Source organism: Pelecanus crispus, chromosome 1 (assembly GCF_030463565.1).
Source record: "Pelecanus crispus isolate bPelCri1 chromosome 1, bPelCri1.pri, whole genome shotgun sequence".
Classification (NCBI taxonomy): domain Eukaryota; kingdom Metazoa; phylum Chordata; class Aves; order Pelecaniformes; family Pelecanidae; genus Pelecanus; species Pelecanus crispus.
The window spans coordinates 226,377,328-226,399,361 of record NC_134643.1 but is presented as its reverse complement, the minus strand read 5'-3'; the positions used below and the strand labels follow the sequence as shown (position 1 = coordinate 226,399,361).

At 64.8% G+C, this 22,034-nt stretch overlaps 1 protein-coding gene across 1 annotated transcript in view; it reads left to right on the top strand.

The window, feature by feature from the left end:
- PDE2A (phosphodiesterase 2A) overlaps positions 1 to 21,626 on the top strand; it is an 88,698-nt gene extending 67,072 nt beyond the window's left edge. The window contains 29 exon segments of the mRNA XM_075707105.1: positions 2,042 to 2,131; positions 5,542 to 5,630; positions 7,842 to 7,951; positions 10,334 to 10,389; positions 10,478 to 10,537; positions 10,631 to 10,790; positions 10,882 to 10,934; positions 12,604 to 12,678; positions 12,815 to 12,856; positions 12,951 to 13,019; positions 13,819 to 13,949; positions 14,109 to 14,220; positions 14,320 to 14,359; positions 15,850 to 15,913; positions 16,029 to 16,107; positions 16,203 to 16,380; positions 18,226 to 18,338; positions 18,601 to 18,678; positions 18,903 to 19,025; positions 19,186 to 19,256; positions 19,378 to 19,500; positions 19,607 to 19,694; positions 19,822 to 19,869; positions 19,974 to 20,048; positions 20,210 to 20,309; positions 20,505 to 20,617; positions 20,890 to 20,928; positions 21,092 to 21,198; positions 21,404 to 21,626. Of these exon segments, the coding sequence (XP_075563220.1) occupies positions 2,042 to 2,131; positions 5,542 to 5,630; positions 7,842 to 7,951; positions 10,334 to 10,389; positions 10,478 to 10,537; positions 10,631 to 10,790; positions 10,882 to 10,934; positions 12,604 to 12,678; positions 12,815 to 12,856; positions 12,951 to 13,019; positions 13,819 to 13,949; positions 14,109 to 14,220; positions 14,320 to 14,359; positions 15,850 to 15,913; positions 16,029 to 16,107; positions 16,203 to 16,380; positions 18,226 to 18,338; positions 18,601 to 18,678; positions 18,903 to 19,025; positions 19,186 to 19,256; positions 19,378 to 19,500; positions 19,607 to 19,694; positions 19,822 to 19,869; positions 19,974 to 20,048; positions 20,210 to 20,309; positions 20,505 to 20,617; positions 20,890 to 20,928; positions 21,092 to 21,198; positions 21,404 to 21,626 (2,709 nt within the window).
- The last annotated feature ends 408 nt before the right edge of the window (positions 21,627 to 22,034 follow it).

Genomic DNA, 22,034 nt, shown 5'->3' with positions numbered 1-22,034 from the left:
TAGTGGAGGCATTGACATGGCTAGTGCAGGGGGTGGTGGGGCTCGTGCAGACATTGGTGTAGCTAGCACTGGAGGTGGCATGGCTAGTGCTGGCATTGGTGTGGCTAGTGCTGGGGGTGGTGTGGCTAGTGGAGGCATTGACATGGCTAGTGCAGGCGTTGGTGTGTCTAGCCCTGGGGGTGGTGTGGCTAGTGGAGGCATTGGTGTGGCCAGTGCAGGCATTGGTGTGGCTAGTTGCAGGCATTGGTGTGTCTAGCCCTGGGGGTGGTGTGGCTAGTGGAGGCATTGGTGTGGCCAGTGCAGGCATTGGTGTGGCTAGTTGCAGGCATTGGTGTGTCTAGCCCTGGGGGTGGTGTGGCTAGTGGAGGCGTTGACATGGCCAGTGCAGGCATTGGCGTGGCTAGTGCTGGGGGTGGTGCGGCTAGTGGAGGCATTGACATGGCTAGTGCAGGGGGTGGTGGGGCTCGTGCAGACATTGGTGTAGCTAGCACTGGAGGTGGCATGGCTAATGCTGGCATTGGTGTGGCTAGTGCTGGGGGTGGTATGGCTAGTGGAGGCATTGACATGGCTAGTGCAGGCATTGGTGTGGCTAGTTGCAGGCATTGGTGTGTCTAGCCCTGGGGGTGGTGCGGCTAGTGGAGGCGTTGACATGGCTACTGCAGGCATTGGTGTGGCTAGTTGCAGGCATTGGCGTGGCTAGTGCTGGGGGTGGTGTGGCTAGTGGAGGCGTTGACATGGCTACTGCAGGCATTGGTGTGGCTATTTGCAGGCATTGGTGTGTCTAGCCCTGGGGGTGGTGTGGCTAGTGGAGGCATTGACATGGCTAGTTGCAGGCATTGGTGTGTCTAGCCCTGGGGGTGGTGTGGCTAGTGGAGGCATTGACGTGGCCAGTGCTGGCATTGGCGTGGCTAGTGCTGGGGCTGGTGTGGCTAGTGGAGGCATTGACATGGCTAGTGCAGGGGGTGGTGGGGCTCGTGCAGACATTGGTGTAGCTAGCACTGGAGGTGGCATGGCTAGTGGAGGTGTTGACATGGCTACTGCAGGCATTGGTGTGGCTATTTGCAGGCATTGGTGTGTCTAGCCCTGGGGGTGGTGTGGCTAGTGGAGGCATTGGTGTGGCCAGTGCAGGCATTGGTGTGTCTAGCCCTGGGGGTGGTGCGGCTAGTGGAGGCATTGGTGTGGTCAGTGCAGGCATTGGTGTGGCTAGTTGCAGGCATTGGTGTGTCTAGCCCTGGGGGTGGTGCGGCTAGTGGAGGCGTTGACATGGCTACTGCAGGCATTGGTGTGGCTATTTGCAGGCATTGGTGTGTCTAGCCCTGGGGGTGGTGTGGCTAGTGGAGGCATTGGTGTGGCCAGTGCAGGCATTGGTGTGTCTAGCCCTGGGGGTGGTGCGGCTAGTGGAGGCATTGGTGTGGTCAGTGCAGGCATTGGTGTGGCTAGTTGCAGGCATTGGTGTGTCTAGCCCTGGGGGTGGTGTGGCTAGTGGAGGCGTTGACATGGCTACTGCAGGCATTGGTGTGGCTAGTTGCAGGCATTGGTGTGTCTAGCCATGGGGGTGGTGTGGCTAGTGGAGGCGTTGACATGGCTAGTGCAGGCATTGGTGTGGCTAGTTGCAGGCATTGGTGTGTCTAGCCCTGGGGGTGGTGTGGCTAGTGGAGGCGTTGACATGGCTAGTGGAGGCATTGACATAGCCAGTGCAGGCATTGCCGTGACTAGCACCGTGGGCGGCGTGGCTAACGCTGGCAATGGCACCCCCGGCACAGGCACTGGCACCGCTGGTGCAGGAAGTGCCGTGGCTCACGCAGGCACCGGCGTGGCTCGTGCAGACGCTGGTGTGGCTCGTATGGTGCTGTGCGCACCGGCCACTCCCGGGGCGGGGGATGCCTGGGGACACGAGCACCCGTGCCATGGGGGCGGTGGGGAGGTTTTGGGGGCGTTGGGGACGTGACGGGGGTGGGGGGGACACCCCGGTTGCCCGCTGCCCCTCACCGTGCCTTTGGGCCACCTTAACGCCGCCGTGGCCACTGTGCTCTCTCCGCAGGACGCCCTGCTCGGCCTGGGGGCCGTCATCGACGTCTCAGGCCTGCGGGACGCCCTCCGCCATGCCCTCGCCTCCCTGCTGCCCACAGTGGTAGGTGGGGACGGGACCGGGGGGCGGGCGGGGGGCAACGACACCCACCCGGACCCCCCACCCCAGGGCGGCGGGAGGGTGCTGTGCCCTGGGCGGGGGGGCGCGGGGGGGGGATTTGGTGGGTGTCAGACCCCACCCCGGGGTGCGGGGAGGTCTGCGGGTGCTGATACGGAGGTTGAGCGCGGGGTGGGCTCTCCGCCCACCCCCCCCCCCAGCCCACCTCAGTGTCCTCCCCACGGGCCACCCGTCCCCCGGTTGCCATTCTCAGTGTAAAATGGCTCTTGGGGTGGCCTCGTGGAGTGGCACGCCCTGCTGCTCGCCGGCCACGCCGTGTAGCGGGCACGGACCCCACCGGGAGCTGCGGGGACCTGAGTGGCCTTGACCCCCGGTGCTCGTGGTGGCCCTGGGGTGCTGGTGGCCCTGGTGCTGCTGGTGGCCCTGGTGCTGGTGGTGGCCCTGGGGTGCTGGTGACCCTGGTGCTGGTGGCCCTGGTGCTGCTGGTGGCCCTGGTGCTGGTGGTGGCCCTGGGATGCTGGTGGCCCTGGTGCTGGTGGCCCTGGGGTGCTGGTGGCCCTGGTGCTGCTGGTGGCCCCTGGGGTGCTGGTGGCCCTGGTGCTCGTGGTGGCCCTGGTGCTGGTGGCCCTGGTGCTCATGGTGGCCCTGGGGTGCTGGTGACCCTGGTGCTCATGGTGGCCCCTGGGGTGCTGGTGGCCCTGGTGCTCATGGTGGCCCTGGGGTGCTGGTGGCCCTGGTGCTCATGGTGGCCCTGGGGTGCTGGTGACCCTGGTGCTCATGGTGGCCCCTGGGGTGCTGGTGGCCCTGGTGCTCATGGTGGCCCTGGGGTGCTGGTGACCCTAGGGTGCTGGTGACCCTGGTGCTGGTGGCCCTGGTGCTGCTGGTGACCCTGGTGCTGCTGATGGCCCTGGGGTGATGGTGGCCCTGGTGCTGGTGGCCCTGGTGCTGCTGGTGGCCCTGGGGTGCTTGTGACCCTGGTGCTGGTGGCCCTGGGGTGCTGGTGACCCTGGTGCTCATGGTGGCCCCTGGGGTGCTGGTGGCCCTGGTGCTCATGGTGGCCCCTGGGGTGCTGGTGACCCTGGGGTGCTGGTGACCCTGGTGCTGGTGGCCCTGGTGCTGCTGGTGACCCTGGTGCTGCTGGTGGCCCTGGGGTGCTGGTGACCCTGGGGTGCTGGTGGCCCTGGTGCTCATGGTGGCCCTGGGGTGCTTGTGACCCTGGTGCTGGTGGCCCTGGGGTGCTGGTGACCCTGGTGCTCATGGTGGCCCCTGGGGTGCTGGTGGCCCTGGTGCTCATGGTGGCCCTGGGGTGCTGGTGACCCTGGGGTGCTGGTGACCCTGGTGCTGGTGGCCCTGGTGCTGCTGGTGACCCTGGTGCTGCTGATGGCCCTGGGGTGATGGTGGCCCTGGTGCCGGTGGCCCTGGTGCTGCTGGTGGCCCTGGGGTGCTGGTGGCCCTGGTGCTGCTGGTGGCCCTGGTGCTGCTGATGGTCCCTGGGGTGCTGGTGGCCCTGGGGTGCTGGTGACCCTGGTGCTCATGGTGGCCCTGGTGCTCATGGTGGCCCCTCGGGTGCTGGTGGCCCTGGTGCTCATTGTGGCCCTGGGGTGCTGGTGGCCCTGGTGCTGCTGGTGGCCCCTGGAGTGCTGGTGGCCCTGGTGCTCGTGGTGGCCCTGGGGTGCTGGTGGCCCTGGTGCTGGTGGCCCTGGTGCTCATGGTGGCCCTGGGGTGCTGGTGGCCCCTGGGGTGCTGATGGCGCCTCGGGTGCTGGTGGCCCTGGTGCTGCTGGTGGCCCTGGGGTGCTGGTGACCCTGGTGCTCATGGTGGCCCTGGAGTGCTGGTGGCCCCTGGGGTGCTGGTGACCCTGGTGCTGGTGGTGGCCCTGGTGCTTCTGGTGGCCCCTGGGGTGCTGGTGGCCCTGGGGTGCTGGTGGCCCTGGTGTTTGTGGTGGCCTTGGGGTGCTGTTGGCCCTGGTGCTGCTGATGGCCCTGGGGTGCTGGTGGCCCTGGTGCTCATGGTGGCCCCTGGGGTGCTGGTGGCCCTGGTGCTGCTGGTGGCCCCTGGGGTGTTGGTGGCCCTGGGGTGCTGGTGGCCTTGGGGTGCTGGTGGCCCTGGTGCTGATGGTGGCCCCAGGGTGCTGGTGAATGAGCATGCGTGTGTGTGTGTGAGCAGGCCTGTGTGTGCGAGTGTGCACGTGCAGGTGTGAGCATGCACAGGGGTGCACATACACGTGTGTGCAAACACACGTGCAGGGCTCTATGCATGCATGTGCAAGCATGCAGGGGTGTATATGCATGTGTACACGCAGGTGTGTGTGGTGCATATGTGTGCAGGTGAGTGTGCGCGCGTGTGCACACGTGTGTATTCGGGTGCGTGTGCATGAGCGTGTGGGTGTGCACGTGTGGGTGTGCACATGTGTTTACTTACATGTGTGGGTGTCCACGTGTGGTTGTGCACGTGTGTTTACGCACATTGTGGGTGTGCATATGTAATTATATACATGTGTGGGTGTGCACGTGTGTTATGTGCATGTGTGGGCGTGCACGTGTTTATGTACATGTGTAGGTATGTACATATGTTTATGCACGTGTGGGTGTGCATGTGTGTTTGTGTACATGTGTGGGTGTGCACCTGTGTTTAGACACATGTGTGATTACATACACATATTTACGTACATGTGTGGCTGTGCATGTGTGTTTATGCACGTGTGGGTGTGCCCGTGTGTTTACGTATATGCATCTGCACGTGCTTTTACATACATGTGTAGGTATGTATGTGTGTTTACGCACATGTGTGGGTGTGCACATGTGTTTACCTACATGCGTTGGTGTTCATGCGTGTTTATGTGCATGTGTGGGTGTGCACGTGTGTTTATGCACGTGTGGTTACGTACACATGTTTACACACATGTGTGGGTGTTCATGTGTGTTTATGTACGTGTGTGGGTGTGCCCGTGTGTTTACGCACATGTGTGGGTGTTTATGTACATGTGTGGGTGTGCACGTGTGTTTATGCACATGTGTGGGTATGTATGTGTGTTTACGCACATTTGTGTTTACACACATGTGTGGGTGTGCATGTATGTTTGTGCACATGTGTTTACATACAAGTGTGGGTATGTACGTGTGTTTACGCACATGTGTGGTTACGCACATGTTTATGCACACGTGTGGGTGTGCACGTATGTTTATGCACATGTGAGGGTGTTCATGTGTGTTTATGCACATGTGTGGGTGTGCACACGTGTTTACGTACATGTGTGGGTATGTATGTTTACACACACGTGTGGGTGTGCCTGTGTGTTTACACACACGTGTGGCTGTGCCCATGTGTTTACGCACATGCGGTTACGCACACATGTTTACGCACACGTGCCCCAGCGCTGCCCGCTGTCCCCCCAGGAGCACGTCTACGTCTACCTGCTGGAGGGGGAAGCCCGGCTGATCTGCGACGACCCCCGCCACGAGCTGCCGCCCGAGGGGAAGCTCAGGTGAGCCCGGCCTCCACGTGCACGCACACGCGTGTGGCTCGGCCGGCCTGCACGCACACGCGTGTGCGCGGAGGGAGCGAGGTTGCTCGGGGGGTGCGGCGCCCTGCTGCGAAGGTCGGACCCCGCTGGGGTGAGGGAGGTCAGGGAGCCCCCACAGCCGGCGGCAGCGAGGTGTCCCCAGCCCTGCGCCCATCCCTGGCCCCGGCCACATCCCCATCCCCTTCCCTTTCCCCATCCTCATCCTCATCCCATCCTCCCATCCCCATCCTGTCCCCATCCCATACCCCATCCCAATCCCCATCTTGTCCCCGTCCCCATCCTCGTCCCTGTCCCCATCCTCATTCCGTCCCCGTCCCCATCCCCATTCCCATCCTTGTCCCCATCCTCATCCTCATCCCATCCCATCCCCATCCTGTCCCCATTCCCATCCTTGTCCCCATCCTCATTCCATCCCTGTCCCCATTTCCATCCCCTTCCCCATTCCCATCCTCATCCCATCCCATCCCTATCCGGTCCCTATCCCATACCCCATCCTGTCCCCATCCCCATCCTCATCCCATCCCTGTCCCCATCCCATCCCCATCCTCATCCTCATACCCTCCCATCCCCATCCTGTCCCTATCCCACATCCCATCCCAATCCCCATCCTGTCCCCATCCCCATCCTCATTCCATCCCTGTCCCCATCCCCTTCCCTTTCCCCATCCCAATCCCCATCCTGTCCCCATCCCATCCCTGTCCCCGTCCCCATCCCCTTCCCTTTTCCCATCCCCATCCACATCCTCATCCCATCCCCATCCTGTCCCATCCATACCCCATCCCCATCCTGTCCCCATCCCATCCCTATCCCTGTCCCCATCCTCATTCTGTCCCTGTCCCCATCCCATCCCCTTCCCTTTCCCCATCCCCATCCCCATCCCCATCCTCATCCAGTCCCCATCCCCATCCTGTCCCCATCCCATCCCCATCCCCATCCCCATCCTCATCCTCATCCGGTCCCCATCCCCATCCTGTCCCCATCCCATCCCCATCCCTGGGTCGGGCATCGACCCCCAGGGAGCTCCCTGGGAGCTGGGCACCGGCATGACGGAGGGCATGCAGGGTGCTGTGTGTGCAGAGGGACACACGCGTGTGCACAGGGGGACACACACACGTGCAGAGGGACACATGCGTGAGTACAGGGATACACACGCGTGCACAGGGATACACACGCGAGCACAGGGACATGAGCAAGCACAGGGACACACGTGCAGAGGGACACACGCGTGAGTACAGGGATACACACGCATGCACAGGGATACACACGCGAGCACAGGGACATGCGCAAGCACAGGGACACACGTGCAGAGGGACACACACGTGAGTACAGGAATACACACACATGCACAGGGATACACACGCGAGCACAGGGACATGCGCAAGCACAGGGACACACGTGCAGAGGGACACATGCAAGCACAGGGACACACACGTGAGCACAGTGACATGTGAGCAGAGGGACACATGCATGAGTACAGGGACATGTGCAAGCACAGGGATACATGTGAGCACAGGGACACACACGTGTGCAGACGGACACACGTGTGAGCACAGGAACACATGTACATGCAGAGGGACACACACGAGCACAGGGCCATGTGTGCAGATGGACACGCATGTGGAGGGACACACACATGAGCACAGGGACACACGTGTGAGTACAGGGCCACACGCACGAGCACAGGGACACATGCGAGCACGGGGACACACGTGAGAGTGCAGGGCCACGCATGCGAGCACAGGGACGCATGCAGACCGACACACGTGAGCAGAGGGACACATGCGCGAGCACAGGGACACGTGTGCATGCAGAGGGACACACACACACGTGCACAGGGACACTCAGGTGTGCACAGGCACCGTGTGCATGCATGAGGCACGCGTGCCCACGCGTGCTGTGCGGTCCTGTGGCCTGTCCCCTCCCTGAGCACACAGGTCCCCTGCGCCGGGGGGTGCCCCTGCCCATGGGTGCCCCTTCCCTGGGGGGTGCCCCTGCCCGCGGGTGCCCCTTCCCCGGGGGGTGTCCCTGCCCCATGGGGTGCCCCTGCCCATGGGTGCCCCTTCCCCGGGGGGTGCCCCTGCCCCTGGGTGCCCCTTCCCCAGGGGGGTGCCCCTGCCCGGGGGGTGCCGTTGGGTCCCCGGGCAGGGGCTGAGGGGGTCCCCGTGGCTGCAGGGATGCGGTGCGGAGGCAGAAGCGGCTGGAGTGCGGGGGGCTGCCCCCCTCCGAACTCCCCGGCCCACAGCTGGGGCCCCTGGCAGCGCCCCTGGCCCCCGGCATGCAAGGTGGGGTGCGGGGGGTGGGGCGGGGGTGGGCAAGGGTGCAGGGTGGTGCGGAGGGGGTCGGGGGGTGGGTGAAGAGATGGATGAGGAGGTGAGTGGGTGGATGGGTGGGTGGGTAAATGGATGGGTGGAGATGGGTGGGTGGATGAGTTGTTGGGTGGGTGGGTTGAAGGATGGGTGGGTGGATGGGTGGGCAGAGAGATGGGTGGGCGGGTGAGTGGGTGGGTGGGTGGAGAGATGGGTGGGTGGAGAGATGGGTGGGTGGGTGGTTGGATGGGTGGTTGGGTAAATGGGTGGGTGGGTGGGTGGGTGGATGGATGGAGAGATGGATGGGTGGGTGGTTGGATGGGTGGGTGGGTAAATGGGTGGGTGGGTGGATGGATGGAGAGATGGATGGGTGAGTGGGTAAATGGGTGGGTGGGTGGGTGGATACATGGAGAGATGGATGGGTGGGTGGTTGGATGGGTGGGTGGGTAAATGGGTGGGTGGATGGATGGAGAGATGGATGGGTGGGTGGGTGGGTGGGTGGATGGATAGGGAGATGGATTGGGTGGGTGGGTAAATGGGTGGGTGGGTGGGTGGATGGATGGAGAGATGGATGGGTGGGTGGGTGGTTGGATGGGTGGGTGGGTAAATGGGTGGGTGGGTGGGTGGATGGATGGAGAGATGGATGGGTGGGTGGTTGGATGGGTGGGTGGGTGGATGGATGGAGAGATGGATGGGTGGGTGGTTGGATGGGTGGGTGGGTAAATGGGTGGGTGGGTGGGTGGGTGGATGGATGAGTAGGTGAATGGGTGGGTGGGTGGGTGGATGGATGGAGAGATGGATGGGTGGGTGGGTGGTTGGATGGGTGGGTGGGTGGATGGATGGAGAGATGGATGGGTGGGTGGTTGGATGGGTGGGTGGGTAAATGGGTGGGTGGGTGGGTGGATGGATGAGTAGGTGAATGGGTGGGTGGGTGGGTGGATGGATGGAGAGATGGATGGGTGGGTGGGTGGTTGGATGGGTGGGTGGGTAAATGGGTGGGTGGGTGGGTGGATACATGGAGAGATGGATGGGTGGGTGGTTGGATGGGTGGTTGGGTAAATGGGTGGGTGGGTGGGTGGATGGATGAGTAGGTGAATGGGTGGGTGGGTGGGTGCGTAAATGGGTGGATGGGTGGGTAGATGGGTGGGTGGAGAGATGGATGGGTGGGTGGGTGGATGGATGGGTAGGTGAATGGGTGGGTGGGTGGGTGCGTAAATGGGTGGATGGGTGGGTGGGTGGGTAAATGGGTGGGTGGATGGGTGGGTGGGTAAATGGGTGGGTGGGTGGGTGGATGGATGGGTAGGCGAATGGGTGGGTGGGTGGGTGGGTGGATGAGTGGATGGGTGGGTGGAGAGATGGGTGGGTGGGTAAATGGGTGGGTGGGTGGATGAGTGGATGGATGGAGAGATGGATGGGTGAGTCGTGGATGGGTGACGGATGGGTGGGTGGGCAGGTGGATGAGTGGATGGACGGATGGGTGAAGAGATGGATGGATGGGTGGGTGCGTAAATGGGTGGATGGGTGGGTGGAGAGATGGATGGATGGGTGGGTGGGTGGGCGGATGGGAGACTCAGCAGGTGGATGGCTGGGTGGATAGATGGATGGGTGGATGGGTGGATGGATGGGAGAGTCAGTGGGTGGGTGGGTGGGTGGGTGGATGGATGGATGGATGGATGGATGGATGGATGGATGGATATTAGGATGGCTGGCTGGCTGGCTGGGTGAGTGGATGGATGGATGGATGGATGGATGGATGGATGGATGGATGGATGGATGGATGGATGGATATTAGGATGGATGGATGGCTGGGTGGGTGGATGGATGGATGGATGGATGGATGGATGGATGGATGGATGGGAGAGTTGGTGGGTGAGAGGGTTGGTGGATGGGTGGATTGGTCAGTGGATGGGTGGGACAGTTGGTAGGTGGGTGGATGGGTGGGGGCTGGATGGGTGGGCATGCAGGTGGTTGGATGGATGGATGGATGGTGGGATAAATGGGTGGATGAGTGGTTGGATGGATGGGTGGGTGCATAAATGGGCGGCTGGATTGACGGGTGGGTGGGTGGGGAAGCAGAGAGGACAAGGCGGCGTACCGGTGGGTGGTGGGTGCACGTACAGGTGGATGGAAGCAGGTGGGGGGTGAGGGACTGGTGGGCATTGGGGCTGATGGGTGCCGGGGGGGACACGTAGGCATGGAGGTGGACAGCTGGACGGGTGCATGGATGGATGGAAGGACAGCCGGGTGGGTGATGCATGGGGACACGGGGGGGGGGGACACGGCACCCTGAGGGCTCAGCGCCACAGCCCCGGGCTGCCCTCGGTGCCCGCTCAGGACCGACGCTCTCTCGGCTTGCAGTGCTCGTCATCCCGCTGGTGGACAAGGACAGCGGGGCCGTGGTGTGCGTCATCCTGGTGAGCGCGGGGACGTGGGCAGGGCTCGGGGGGGACAGGGACAGGGCCCGGACGTGGGGGTCCTCACACCACAACCCCCCACCCCCAGGTACACTGCGGCCAGCTGAGCGACTCGGACGAGCAGAACCTGCGCGCGCTGGAGAGACACGTGAGTGACCCCGGCTCGGCCGGGGGAGCTGGCACTTGGGGACCCACCACCCCCGTCCCTCAGCCCCGCTGTCCCTCACGCCCCGTCTTGCAGACCCTGGTCGCGTACCGGCGCCTGCAAGCCCTGCAGAAGCTGCAGCCCTGGCCCCAGGTCAGCCTCTCCACCAGCTCCTCCCAGAACTCCCTGGCCAAACCCGAGAAGGCGCCCGACAGCGGCTACACTGACCTGGACTGCAAGATCCTGCAGCTCTGCGGTGAGGCCGGGCGGGGGCACCGGGGTGGGTGCGCGGGGCAGGGTGAAGCCGGGGTGCTGAGCCCCTCGCGGCGCTCTCGCCCCTCGTGCAGGTGAGCTGTACGACCTGGATGCCGCCTCGCTCCAGCTCAAGGTCGTCAACTACGTGAGTAGTCGCCCCGCCGGCCCCCCCCTTTGCCCCCCGCCCAAGGGCACACTGGGGAACCCCGTTTTCTTTCCAAAAAACAAAAATATCCCCCAAAGCAAAGAAAAGCCTCAAGCATCAGCTGCACAGCCCTCAGTAGTGTCCAGAGTGAACAGCCTTGCCCTCGCCATCAGTAGTCTCCAGAGTGAACGGTGCCACCCTAACCACAGAAACTCTGAATCTGGGGGTCCCCCTCCCGCTCGCTAGCGTCCTCTGCACAGCCCTCAGTAGTGTCCAGAGTGAACAGCCTTGCCCTTGCCATCAGTAGTCTCCAGAGCGAACGGTGCCACCCTAACCACAGAAACTCTGAATCTGGGGGTCCCCCTCCCGCTCGCTAGCGTCCTCTGCACAGCCCTCAGTAGTGTCCAGAGTGAACAGCCTTGCCCTTGCCATCAGTAGTCTCCAGAGCGAACGGTGCCACCCTAACCACAGAAACTCTGAATCTGGGGGTCCCCCTCCCGCTCGCTAGCGTCCTCTGCACAGCCCTCAGTAGTGTCCAGAGTGAACAGCCTTGCCCTTGCCATCAGTAGTCTCCAGAGCGAACGGTGCCACCCTAACCACAGAAACTCTGAATCTGGGGGTCCCCCTCCCGCTCGCTAGCGTCCTCTGCACAGCCCTCAGTAGTGTCCAGAGTGAACAGCCTTGCCCTTGCCATCAGTAGTCTCCAGAGCGAACGGTGCCACCCTAACCACAGAAACTCTGAATCTGGGGGTCCCCCTCCCGCTCGCTAGCGTCCTCTGCACAGCCCTCAGTAGTGTCCAGAGTGAACAGCCTTGCCCTTGCCATCAGTAGTCTCCAGAGCGAACGGTGCCACCCTAACCACAGAAACTCTGAATCTGGGGGTCCCCCTCCCGCTCGCTAGCGTCCTCTGCACAGCCCTCAGTAGTGTCCAGAGTGAACAGCCTTGCCCTCGCCATCAGTAGTCTCCAGAGTGAACGGTGCCACCCTAACCACAGAAACTCTGAATCTGGGGGTCCCCCTCCCGCTCGCTAGCGTCCTCTGCACAGCCCTCAGTAGTGTCCAGAGTGAACAGCCTTGCCCTCGCCATCAGTAGTCTCCAGAGTGAACGGTGCCACCCTAACCACAGAAACTCTGAATCTGGGGGTCCCCCTCCCGCTCGCTAGCGTCCTCTGCACAGCCCTCAGTAGTGTCCAGAGTGAACAGCCTTGCCCTCGCCATCAGTAGTCTCCAGAGTGAACGGTGCCACCCTAACCACAGAAGCTCTGAATCTGGGGGTCCCCCTCCCGCTCGCTAGCGTCCTCTGCACAGCCCTCAGTAGTGTCCAGAGTGAACAGCCTTGCCCTTGCCATCAGTAGTCTCCAGAGCGAACGGTGCCACCCTAACCACAGAAACTCTGAATCTGGGGGTCCCCCTCCCGCTCGCTAGCGTCCTCTGCACAGCCCTCAGTAGTGTCCAGAGTGAACAGCCTTGCCCTCGCCATCAGTAGTCTCCAGAGTGAACCTGATCAGACATGGGGGAGAGGATCGGGGGGGGGGGGCACCCTGCTGTCTGTGGCACGTGTGGGTGCCCAGGGCACAGGGAGGCAGAGGAGGGGGCCACATCCTAACCTGGGGAGGGGGGGCTTGGGGCATATTGGGGTGCTGACCCCCGTGTCCCCCCCCGCCGCCAGCTGAAGCAGGAGACCCAGTCGCTCTGCTGCTGCCTCCTGCTCGTCTCCGAGGACAACCACCAGCTCTTCTGCCAGGTGGGTGCCACCGGGCCGGTCCCCCCGCCCCAACGTGGGGCCAGGGGGTCCCGTTGCACCCCCCCCCCCGGGCACAGCTCCCTGGGGCTCGGCCACCATCCCCTGGCAGCTCGCCCCAACTCCCCATCTCTTCCAGGTGGTGGGGGACCGCGTCCTCGAGGAGGAGATCAGCTTTTCGGTGAGCGGGGTGAAAGGGGTTGGGGGAGGGGGGGACACAACGGGGTGGGGGGCAGCGGGTGCCCCATGGCCTCACCCGTCCCCTCCACCCACAGCTCACCTTCGGGCGCCTGGGGCAGGTGGTGGAGGACAAGAAGTCCATCACCTTGAAGGACATCAGCGAGGTGGGTGCCAGCGCTCCTGCCTCGGCTGGGGGACTCTGCGTGTGTCCCCCTGCACCCTGCGGACACGGTTGGCCCCTCCCCGCTGTCCCGTGGGGGTTCTTTGGGGGGGTGGGAGGGGGTTGGAGGTGACAACGTGCGCTGGCAGCCCAGCAAGCCAACCCCATCCTGGGCTGCATCCCCAGCAGCGTGGGCAGCGGGGCGAGGGAGGGGATTCTGCCCCTCTGCTCCGCTCTGGGCAGACCCCACCTGCAGCCCTGCGCCCAGCTCTGGGGCCCTCAGCACAAGGAGGGCACGGAGCTGTTGGAGCGGGTCCAGAGGAGGCCACCAAAATGATCCGAGGGCTGGAGCCCCTCTGCTCCGAGGCCAGGCTGGGGGAGTTGGGGTTGTTCAGCCTGGAGAGGAGAAGGCTGCGGGGAGACCTTGGTGCAGCCTTGCAGTGCTGAAAGGGGGCTTGTAAGAAAGATGGGGACAGACTTTTTAGCAAGGTCTGTTGTGACAGGACAAGGAATAATGGATTTAAACTAAAGAAGAATAGATTTAGACTGGATATAAGGAAGAAATTCTTTACGCTGAGGGTGGTGAAGCACTGGAAGGGGTTGCCCAGAGAGGTGGTCGATGCCCCATCCCTGGAAACATCCCAGGCCAGGTTGGACGGGGCTCTGAGCACCCTGCTCTGGTTAAAGCTGTCCCTGTCACTGCAGGGGGTTGGGCTGGATGATCCCTAAAAGTCCCTTCCCACCCAAAGCATCCCGCAATTCCATGATTCGGTGACCCCCCCCACCTCGCCCCCTCCCCGCAGGAGGAGCACAAGCAGCTGAGCAGCATGCTGGGCTGCCAGGTCACCTCCATGCTCTGCGTCCCCGTCACCAGCCGGGCCACCTCCCAGGTGGTGGCATTGGCCTGCGCCTTCAACAAGCTGAGCGGGGAGAGGTGAGCGGCGGGGGTTTGGGGGGGGGGAGCGGGACCCTCCCCCCTTCCCCGAGCTGGGGTTGCTTTTGGGGGCGGTGGAGCCGGCGTGGCGCGGGGACCAGCGGGGACGGGGGGGCTGAGGTGCCCCCTCCCCGCCGTGGGGGGGGTCTGCTCCGCCAGCTACACGGAAGCAGACGAGCACAAGATCCAGCACTGCTTCTGCTACACCTCCACGGTGCTCACCAGCACCTTGGCCTTCCAGAAGGAGCAGAAACTCAAGTGCGAGTGCCAGGTGAGCGGGGCCGCGGTACGCATGCGCACACGCGTGTCCCACGTCACGCCGGTGACTGACGGCCCCCCCCTCTTGTGTCCCCCCCCCGCCCCCCGCCAGGCCCTGCTGCAGGTGGCGAAGAACCTCTTCACGCATTTGGGTAGGTGCACGCTGCGGGGAGCACCCGTGCGGCGGGTTGGGGGCGGACACCCCCCCATGCACAGCGCCGGGGGACGGTGGCACCTGGGGGTCCCCTGTCCCCAGCCTGGGGGGGACCTTGGCCTGGCCAAGGTGGCGGTCGCAGGCGATGAGCGTGCGCAGAGCCTTGCTTGCGCTGGCGCTGCATGGCTGCATGCATGCGCGTTGCGTGAGCGCAGAGCGCTGGGTGCGCTTAGAAACGCGCGTGCGCCCGCGTGCTGCAGCAGGTATGTCCTGCTGCACGCACGCACACTGCTGCGTGCACCCGTGCAGTTGCACGCACACATGCATTGCTGTATGTACACACACACTGCTGCATGCACGCGTGCAGTTGCAGGCACACACATGCAGTTGCAGGCACACACGCACTGCTGCACGCACAAACATCGCTGTATGCACACGCACTGCTGCATGCACACGCGCTGCTGCATGCGCACACACTGCTGCACGCACACATGCAGTTGCACGCACACACGCGCTGCTGCATGCACACGCTGCTGCATGCACGCATGCAGTTGCATGCACACATGCACTGCTGCGTGCACACTTACACTGCTGCACGCACACTGCTGCATGCACATGTGCAGTTGCATGCACACACACTGCTGCATGCACACACATTGCTGCACACACACACGCTGCTGCTGCACACACATTGCTGCACACACACATTGCATGCACACACATTGTGTGCACACATTGCATCCACATGTGCACTGCTGCACGTCCATGCATTGCTGCACGCCCATGCATTGCTGCATGCACACACACTGCTGCATGCATACACACTGCATGCATACATGCACACGCGCACTGCTGCATGCCCACGCACTGCTGCACGCCCACGCACTGCTGCACGCCCATGCATTGCATGTACACGTGCACACATTGCATCCACACGCGCACTGCTGCACGCCCACGTGTCGCTGCATGCACACGCACTGTTGCACGCACACACATTGCATGCACACGTGCACACTGCGGCGTGCACACCCGCCCCGCTGCACGCCCACGCGTTGCTGCACGCCCACGCGTTGCTGCACACGCGCGTTGCTGCACGCCCACACCCCGCTGCAGGCAAACACACGCTGCTGCACGCCCCCACGCCCCGCTGCAGGCACGCGTGCTGCTGCAGGCACACGTGCAGTGCGGCGCAGCTGCAGTTCACGCTTCACGCAGGCACTCTGCTGCGTTGCATCCGCCGCTGCCCACTTGCACGGGCTGCGTCACCCTTCGGCGCGCACACGCGCGCGTGCGCACGCATGCACACGCGCGCGGACCCCATCCCTCTGTGCTCCCCGGGCCTTTCTGCTGTGCCCCCTGCCCTCTTGGTGCAGGCCGAGCTGAGGACCCCCCCTTTCGTTGCACGAGTGGGGAGATGAAGGGGGCGGGGGGCAGCCCCTGCCTGGCCGGGGGGGTCCCTGACCCTTTCCCCCCCTCCCCGCTCCGCAGATGACGTCTCTGTTCTGCTCCAGGAGATCATCACCGAGGCCCGAAACCTCAGCAACGCTGAGATGTGAGTGCGCCCTGGGTGTTGGGGGGGACGGGGGGACACGGGTGGGCACAAGAGGGGAGGGGACGGGGACCAGGACCCCCCCCACGGGTGCCAGCGGCTGCGGCGTCTCTTGCAGATGCTCCGTGTTCCTGCTGGACCGGCTCAGCCACGAGCTGGTGGCCAAGGTGTTTGACGGCGGCGTGGTGGACGACGAGGTGAGCGTGGGGGTGCGAGGATGGAGGGTTTTTATTTTTTTTGGGGGGGACCACCCCGAGCCGTGCTGGTGACCCCCCCCGCTCTCTGCCCGCAGAGCTACGAGATCCGCATCCCCGCGGACCAGGGCATCGCCGGGCACGTGGCCACCACGGGCAAGATCCTCAACATCAAGGACGCCTACTCCCACCCGCTCTTCTACCGCGGCGTGGACGACAGCACCGGCTTCCGCACCAGGAACATCCTCTGCTTCCCCATCAAGAACGAGAGCCAGGGTGAGCGGGGGGCACGGTGATGCCCCCGGCGCCTGGGCACCATCCTGTCCCCGGCACGGGGGTGTGATCCTGTCCCCGGCGCCTGGGCACCATCCTGTCCCCGGCACCTGGGCACCATCCTGTCCCCGGCACGGGGGGGTGATCCTGTCCCCGGCACCTGGGCACCATCCTGTCCCCGGCGCCTGGGCACCATCCTGTCCCTGGCACCTGGGCACGATCCTGTCCCTGGCACGGGGGTGTGATCCTGTCCCCGGCACCTGGGCACCATCCTGTCCCCGGCACGGGGGTGTGATCCTGCCCCCGGCACCTGGGCACCATCCTGTCCCCAGCACGGGGGTGTGATCCTGCCCCCGGCACCTGGGCACCATCCTGTCCCCGGCACCTGGGCACCATCCTGTCCCTGGCACGGGGGTGTGATCCTGCCCCCGGCACCTGGGCACCATCCTGTCCCCGGCACGGGGGGGTGATCCTGCCCCCGGCACCTGGGCACCATCCTGTCCCCGGCACCTGGGCACCATCCTGTCCCCGGCACGGGGGGGTGATCCTGTCCCCAGCACCTGGGCACCATCCTGTCCCCGGCACCTGGGCACCATCCTGTCCCCGGCACGGGGGGGTGATCCTGTCCCCGGCACCTGGGCACCATCCTGTCCCCGGCACAGGGGTGTGATCCTGTCCCTGGCACCTGGGCACCATCCTGTCCCCGGCACGGGGGTGTGATCCTGCCCCCAGCACCTGGGCACCATCCTGTCCCCGGCACCTGGGCACCATCCTGTCCCCGGCACGGGGGTGTGATCCTGTCCCCAGCACCTGGGCACCATCCTGTCCCCGGCACCTGGGCACGATCCTGTCCCCGGCACGGGGGTGTGATCCTGTCCCTGGCACCTGGGCACCATCCTGTCCCCGGCACGGGGGTGTGATCCTGCCCCCGGCACCTGGGCACCATCCTGTCCCCGGCACCTGGGCACGATCCTGTCCCCGGCACGGGGGGGTGATCCTGCCCCCGGCACCTGGGCACCATCCTGTCCCCAGCACCTGGGCACCATCCTGTCCCCGGCACGGGGGTGTGATCCTGTCCCCGGCTCCTGGGCACCGTCCTGTCCCCAGCATGTGGGGACAATCCTGTCCTCAGCATGTGGGTGTGATCCTGTCCCTGGCACGTGGGCATGATCCTGTCTCCGGCACGTGGGCACAGCGCTGTCCCCAGTTTGTGGGCATGATCCTGTCCCCAGCACGTGGGTGTGATCCTGTCCCCAGCACCTGGGCACGATCCTGTCCCCATCATGTCAGGACGATCCTGTCCCTGGCACGTGGGTGTGATCCTGTCCCCAGCACGTGGGCACAGCACTGTCCCCAGCAGGTGGGCACGATCCTGTCCCCAACACATCAGGATGACGCTGTCCCCGGCACATGGGCACAGCGCTGTCCCTGGCACCTGGGCACGATCCTGTCCCCAGCACGTGGGGATGATCCTGTCCCCGGCACGTGGGTGTGATCCTGTCCCTGGCACGTGGGTGTGATCCTGTCCCTGGCATGTGGGTGTGATCCTGTCCCCATCATGTCAGGACAATCCCATCCCTGGCACGTGGGTGTGATCCCGTCCCTGGCACGTGGGTGTGATCCTGTCCCCAGCACGTGGGCATGATCCTGTCCCCAGCACATGGGGACGATCCTGTCCCCAGCACGTGGGTGTGATCTGGTCCCTGGCACGTGGGTGTGATCCTGTCCCCATCACGTCAAGACGATCCCGTCCCTGGCACGTGGGTGTGATCCCGTCCCTGGCACGTGGGTGTGATCCTGTCCCCGGCACCTGGGCACCATCCTATCCCTTGTCCCCCTTGCTCCCAGAGGTCATCGGGGTGGCGGAGCTGGTCAACAAGATCAACGGCCCCTGGTTCAGCAAGTTCGACGAGGACCTGGCCACCGCCTTCTCCATCTACTGCGGCATCAGCATCGCCCACGTACGCGCCCGGGGCTGGGGGGGGGGGGGTCCCCAACCTGGAGTGGGGGGCAAGGGGACCCCTCCGCTCCGCCCCAGAGCTGGCCACAGCGCAGCGGGACGGGGACGGGCGTGTGGTCCCCGCTCCTTGGGGACAAGCGGTGGTGGCAATGGGATGGGGATGGCACCTGTGGGGAGCGAGGATGGGCTGCGGGGGGTGTTGGGGGGGATTTGGGGGGGTCTGCGCACCCCCAGAGCTCCCGTACCCCCCTCCCGCCCCGCAGTCGCTGCTGTACAAGAAGGTGAACGAGGCGCAGTACCGCAGCCACCTGGCCAACGAGATGATGATGTACCACATGAAGGTGAGGTGGCCCGGGGACGGGGACACGAGCTGGGACCCCCGCCGCCAGCGCGGTGCCCCCACGCTGCACCCCGAGGCGGTGGCAACGGGGACGGGGCGGCGGGGACAGCCCGGGGCTCTCTGCTCTCGCTGGGGCTGATGGGACCCAGGGGACAGCTTGGGGACAGCTTGGGGACACCCTGGGGACCCGGTCACAGCGCGGGCCACCGGCAATGGGTCCCGTAGGTGTCGGACGACGAGTACACCAAGCTGCTGAGCGAGGGCATCCAGCCCGTGTCCACCATCGACCCCAACTTCGCCAGCTTCACCTACACGCCCCGCTCGCTGCCCGAGGACGACACCTCCATGGTGAGGACCACGGGGACGGTCCCCAGCTGCCACCAACCTCCGCCTGCCCTCGGTCAGGTCACGTACCCCAACCCCGGGGTGCTGGGGGGCTGCACCCTTGAGGATCTCCCTGCCTGCCAGGCGTTGTCACCCCCTGCCACCCACCCTGTCCCCTCCGCAGGCCATCCTGAGCATGCTGCAGGACATGAACTTCATCAACAACTACAAGATGGACCGTCAGACGCTCACCAGGTTGGGGCCCCATCCTTGTCCCCGTCCCCATGCCCACCTGTGGGACCCCTTGGGCAAGCGGGGGGTCCCCGGGGGTGGGGTGAAGACCCGCCAATCCTCATGGCCCTGTCCCCCCTGCCAGATTCTGCTTGATGGTGAAGAAGGGCTACCGCGATCCCCCCTACCACAACTGGATGCACGCCTTCTCCGTCTCCCACTTCTGCTACCTGCTCTACAAGAACCTGGAGCTCGTCAACTACCTGGAGTAAGGCCAGGGACTGTCCCCGTCCATGTCCCCATGCCCTGGCCCGGCCGGGGCTCCCCCTGCCCTCCTGCCTGCCTCAGTTTCCCTCCTTCCCCCCCGCAACCAGAGACATCGAGATCTTTGCCCTCTTCATCTCCTGCATGTGCCACGACCTGGACCACAGAGGCACCAATAACTCCTTCCAGGTGGCCTCGGTGAGCCGAGCCCAGCGCTGGGACGTGCATGGGTGGGGGGGGACGGGGACAGAGCTCGGGGCGCGGCGGGGGGGGGAGGGGGTCTTCACGCCCACAGCTCTGTGACTGCGGCCGCTCTGCCTTGCAGAAATCAGTCCTGGCTGCGCTGTACAGCTCGGAGGGCTCCGTCATGGAGGTAAGGTGTCCCCCCCCCGCCCCCCAAATCTCCCCCTGCCTGGCTGTGTGGCAGCACCCCTGCCTGCACCCTGCCTGCTCCCACCGCCCCGGCTTCTCCCGCAGAGGCATCACTTCGCCCAAGCCATCGCCATCCTCAACAGCCAGGGCTGCAACATCTTCGACCACTTCTCCCGCAAGGTGAGCCCCCCCCCCCCAACCTTTGGCACCTCATCCCCTCTGGACCCCCCCCCCCCCCAGCTCCCGCCCCAGCTCCCCATCCCTGGATCCGGCCCTTGGGGTGCAGGGGCTGGCAGGGGCACGGAGCCGGTCACGGCAGCTGCCTTGGGTGGCTTCTGCAGGACTACCAGCGCATGCTGGACCTCATGAGGGACATCATTTTGGCCACCGACCTGGCCCACCACCTGCGCATCTTCAAGGACCTCCAGAAGATGGCAGAAGGTGAAGCTCCTGTGCTTGGGGTTGGGGCGGGGGGGGGGGGGTGGGGGGGGTGATGGGAACTCATCCCACCACGGCTGGGAGGTGGCACGGCAGGTCCCGGCTGTCCCCAAAGTCCTCGTGTGGGGGGGGATGGGGGTTGTGGGGCTCCTTCCTGAGCCCCCCACCCCAACCCTTGCCCCGCTCCCTGCCCGGCAGTGGGCTACGACCCCAAGAACAAGCAGCACCGCAGCCTCCTGCTCTGCCTGCTCATGACCTCCTGCGACCTCTCCGACCAGACCAAGGGCTGGAAGACCACCAGGAAGATCGCGGTGAGTGCCGCGCCATGGGGGGGCCGACCCCCTGAATGCCATCCCACCCGCACGTCCCCAAGCGCCGGGGACCGGCCTGCCCCTCACAGTGGCATCGTGCCCCATGGATGGAGGGTCTCCCTCCGTGCCAGGGACCCCCGGATCACGCAGCCCATGCCGGGAGCGTGTCCCTGCCCAATGCAGAGCCGTTCCCCTGCGGCCGTGGTGGGCAGGCGGGGTGGGGGGTCACCCCACGCATGCACCCCGCTGTGCTGACAGCCTGTCCCTTGCAGGAGCTGATCTACAAGGAGTTCTTCTCCCAGGGTGACCTGGTAGGTAGCACCAGGGCTCGGTGCAAGGTTGGGCTTGGCCAACGCTCTTGCCAAGCACCAAAGCGGGCTCGGATGAGGAGGGGGGGGGTGGACAGGGAGGCCTTGCCCGGGAATGGGGAGGGGATGGCCACCGGCATTGACCTCCCCTTGCCGCCGGCTGCAGGAGAAGGCCATGGGCAACCGCCCACTGGAGATGATGGACCGGGAGAAAGCCTACATCCCCGAGCTGCAGATCAGCTTCATGGAGCACATCGCCATGCCCATCTACAAGTGAGCCCCCAGGGCTGATGCCGGGGTCGGGGCGGGGGGGGGGGGGGCTCTCCCAATCCCTTGCCATGCCAGGGTGGGACAGGGCAGGGGGTCTTGCAGGTGTTAGGGGGGGTTCCAAGCAGCAGGGATGGGGAGAGCGGGGCTGCACCCATCTAAGAGGGTGCAACCCCATGCTGATGGCATGTCCCCCCACCTCCCACCCCAGGTTGCTGCAGGACCTCTTCCCCAAGGCGGCGGAGCTCTACGAGAGGGTGGCCAGCAACCGGGAGCAGTGGACCAAGGTCTCCCACAAATTCACCATCCGGGGTTTGCCCAGTAACAACTCCCTGGACTTTCTGGATGAGGAATACGACCCGCAGGCCCCCGACCCCCAGCTCAACGGCTGCCTGGAGCCCGAAGCGGGGCAGCCGGAGGCGGGGGCCGAGTGAGGGGGGTGATGGGGGGGGGCCGGGATGGGGCTGGGGGCCGGGAGCATCCCCAACCCTCATCCCCCAGCCCGTCGGGAGGAGGTTTGGGGGGACATGAGTGACTCCGGACCACCACGGTGAGGTCCTTCCCTGCCGGTGGGTGACTGTCCCCTCCCTCCGGGGCAGGTATTCAGGTGTCCCCTCCAGCCGGTGGTCCCTGGACCCCTCTTTGCTGGGACTCTGCCTCGGTAGCCGGGGACACCGGGGGGGACACCGTGGGGCTGGGGGATGGATGTGCTTTAAACTGCCTTAAGGCTGCAGGTCCTGTCCCCACAGGGTGACAATGAGGATGATGTCCTCAGTGGAAGCACCCCCCGAGGGGTCGTCCCCCTGAAATGGGGCTGTGGGTCTGCGGGATAGAGGGGGACG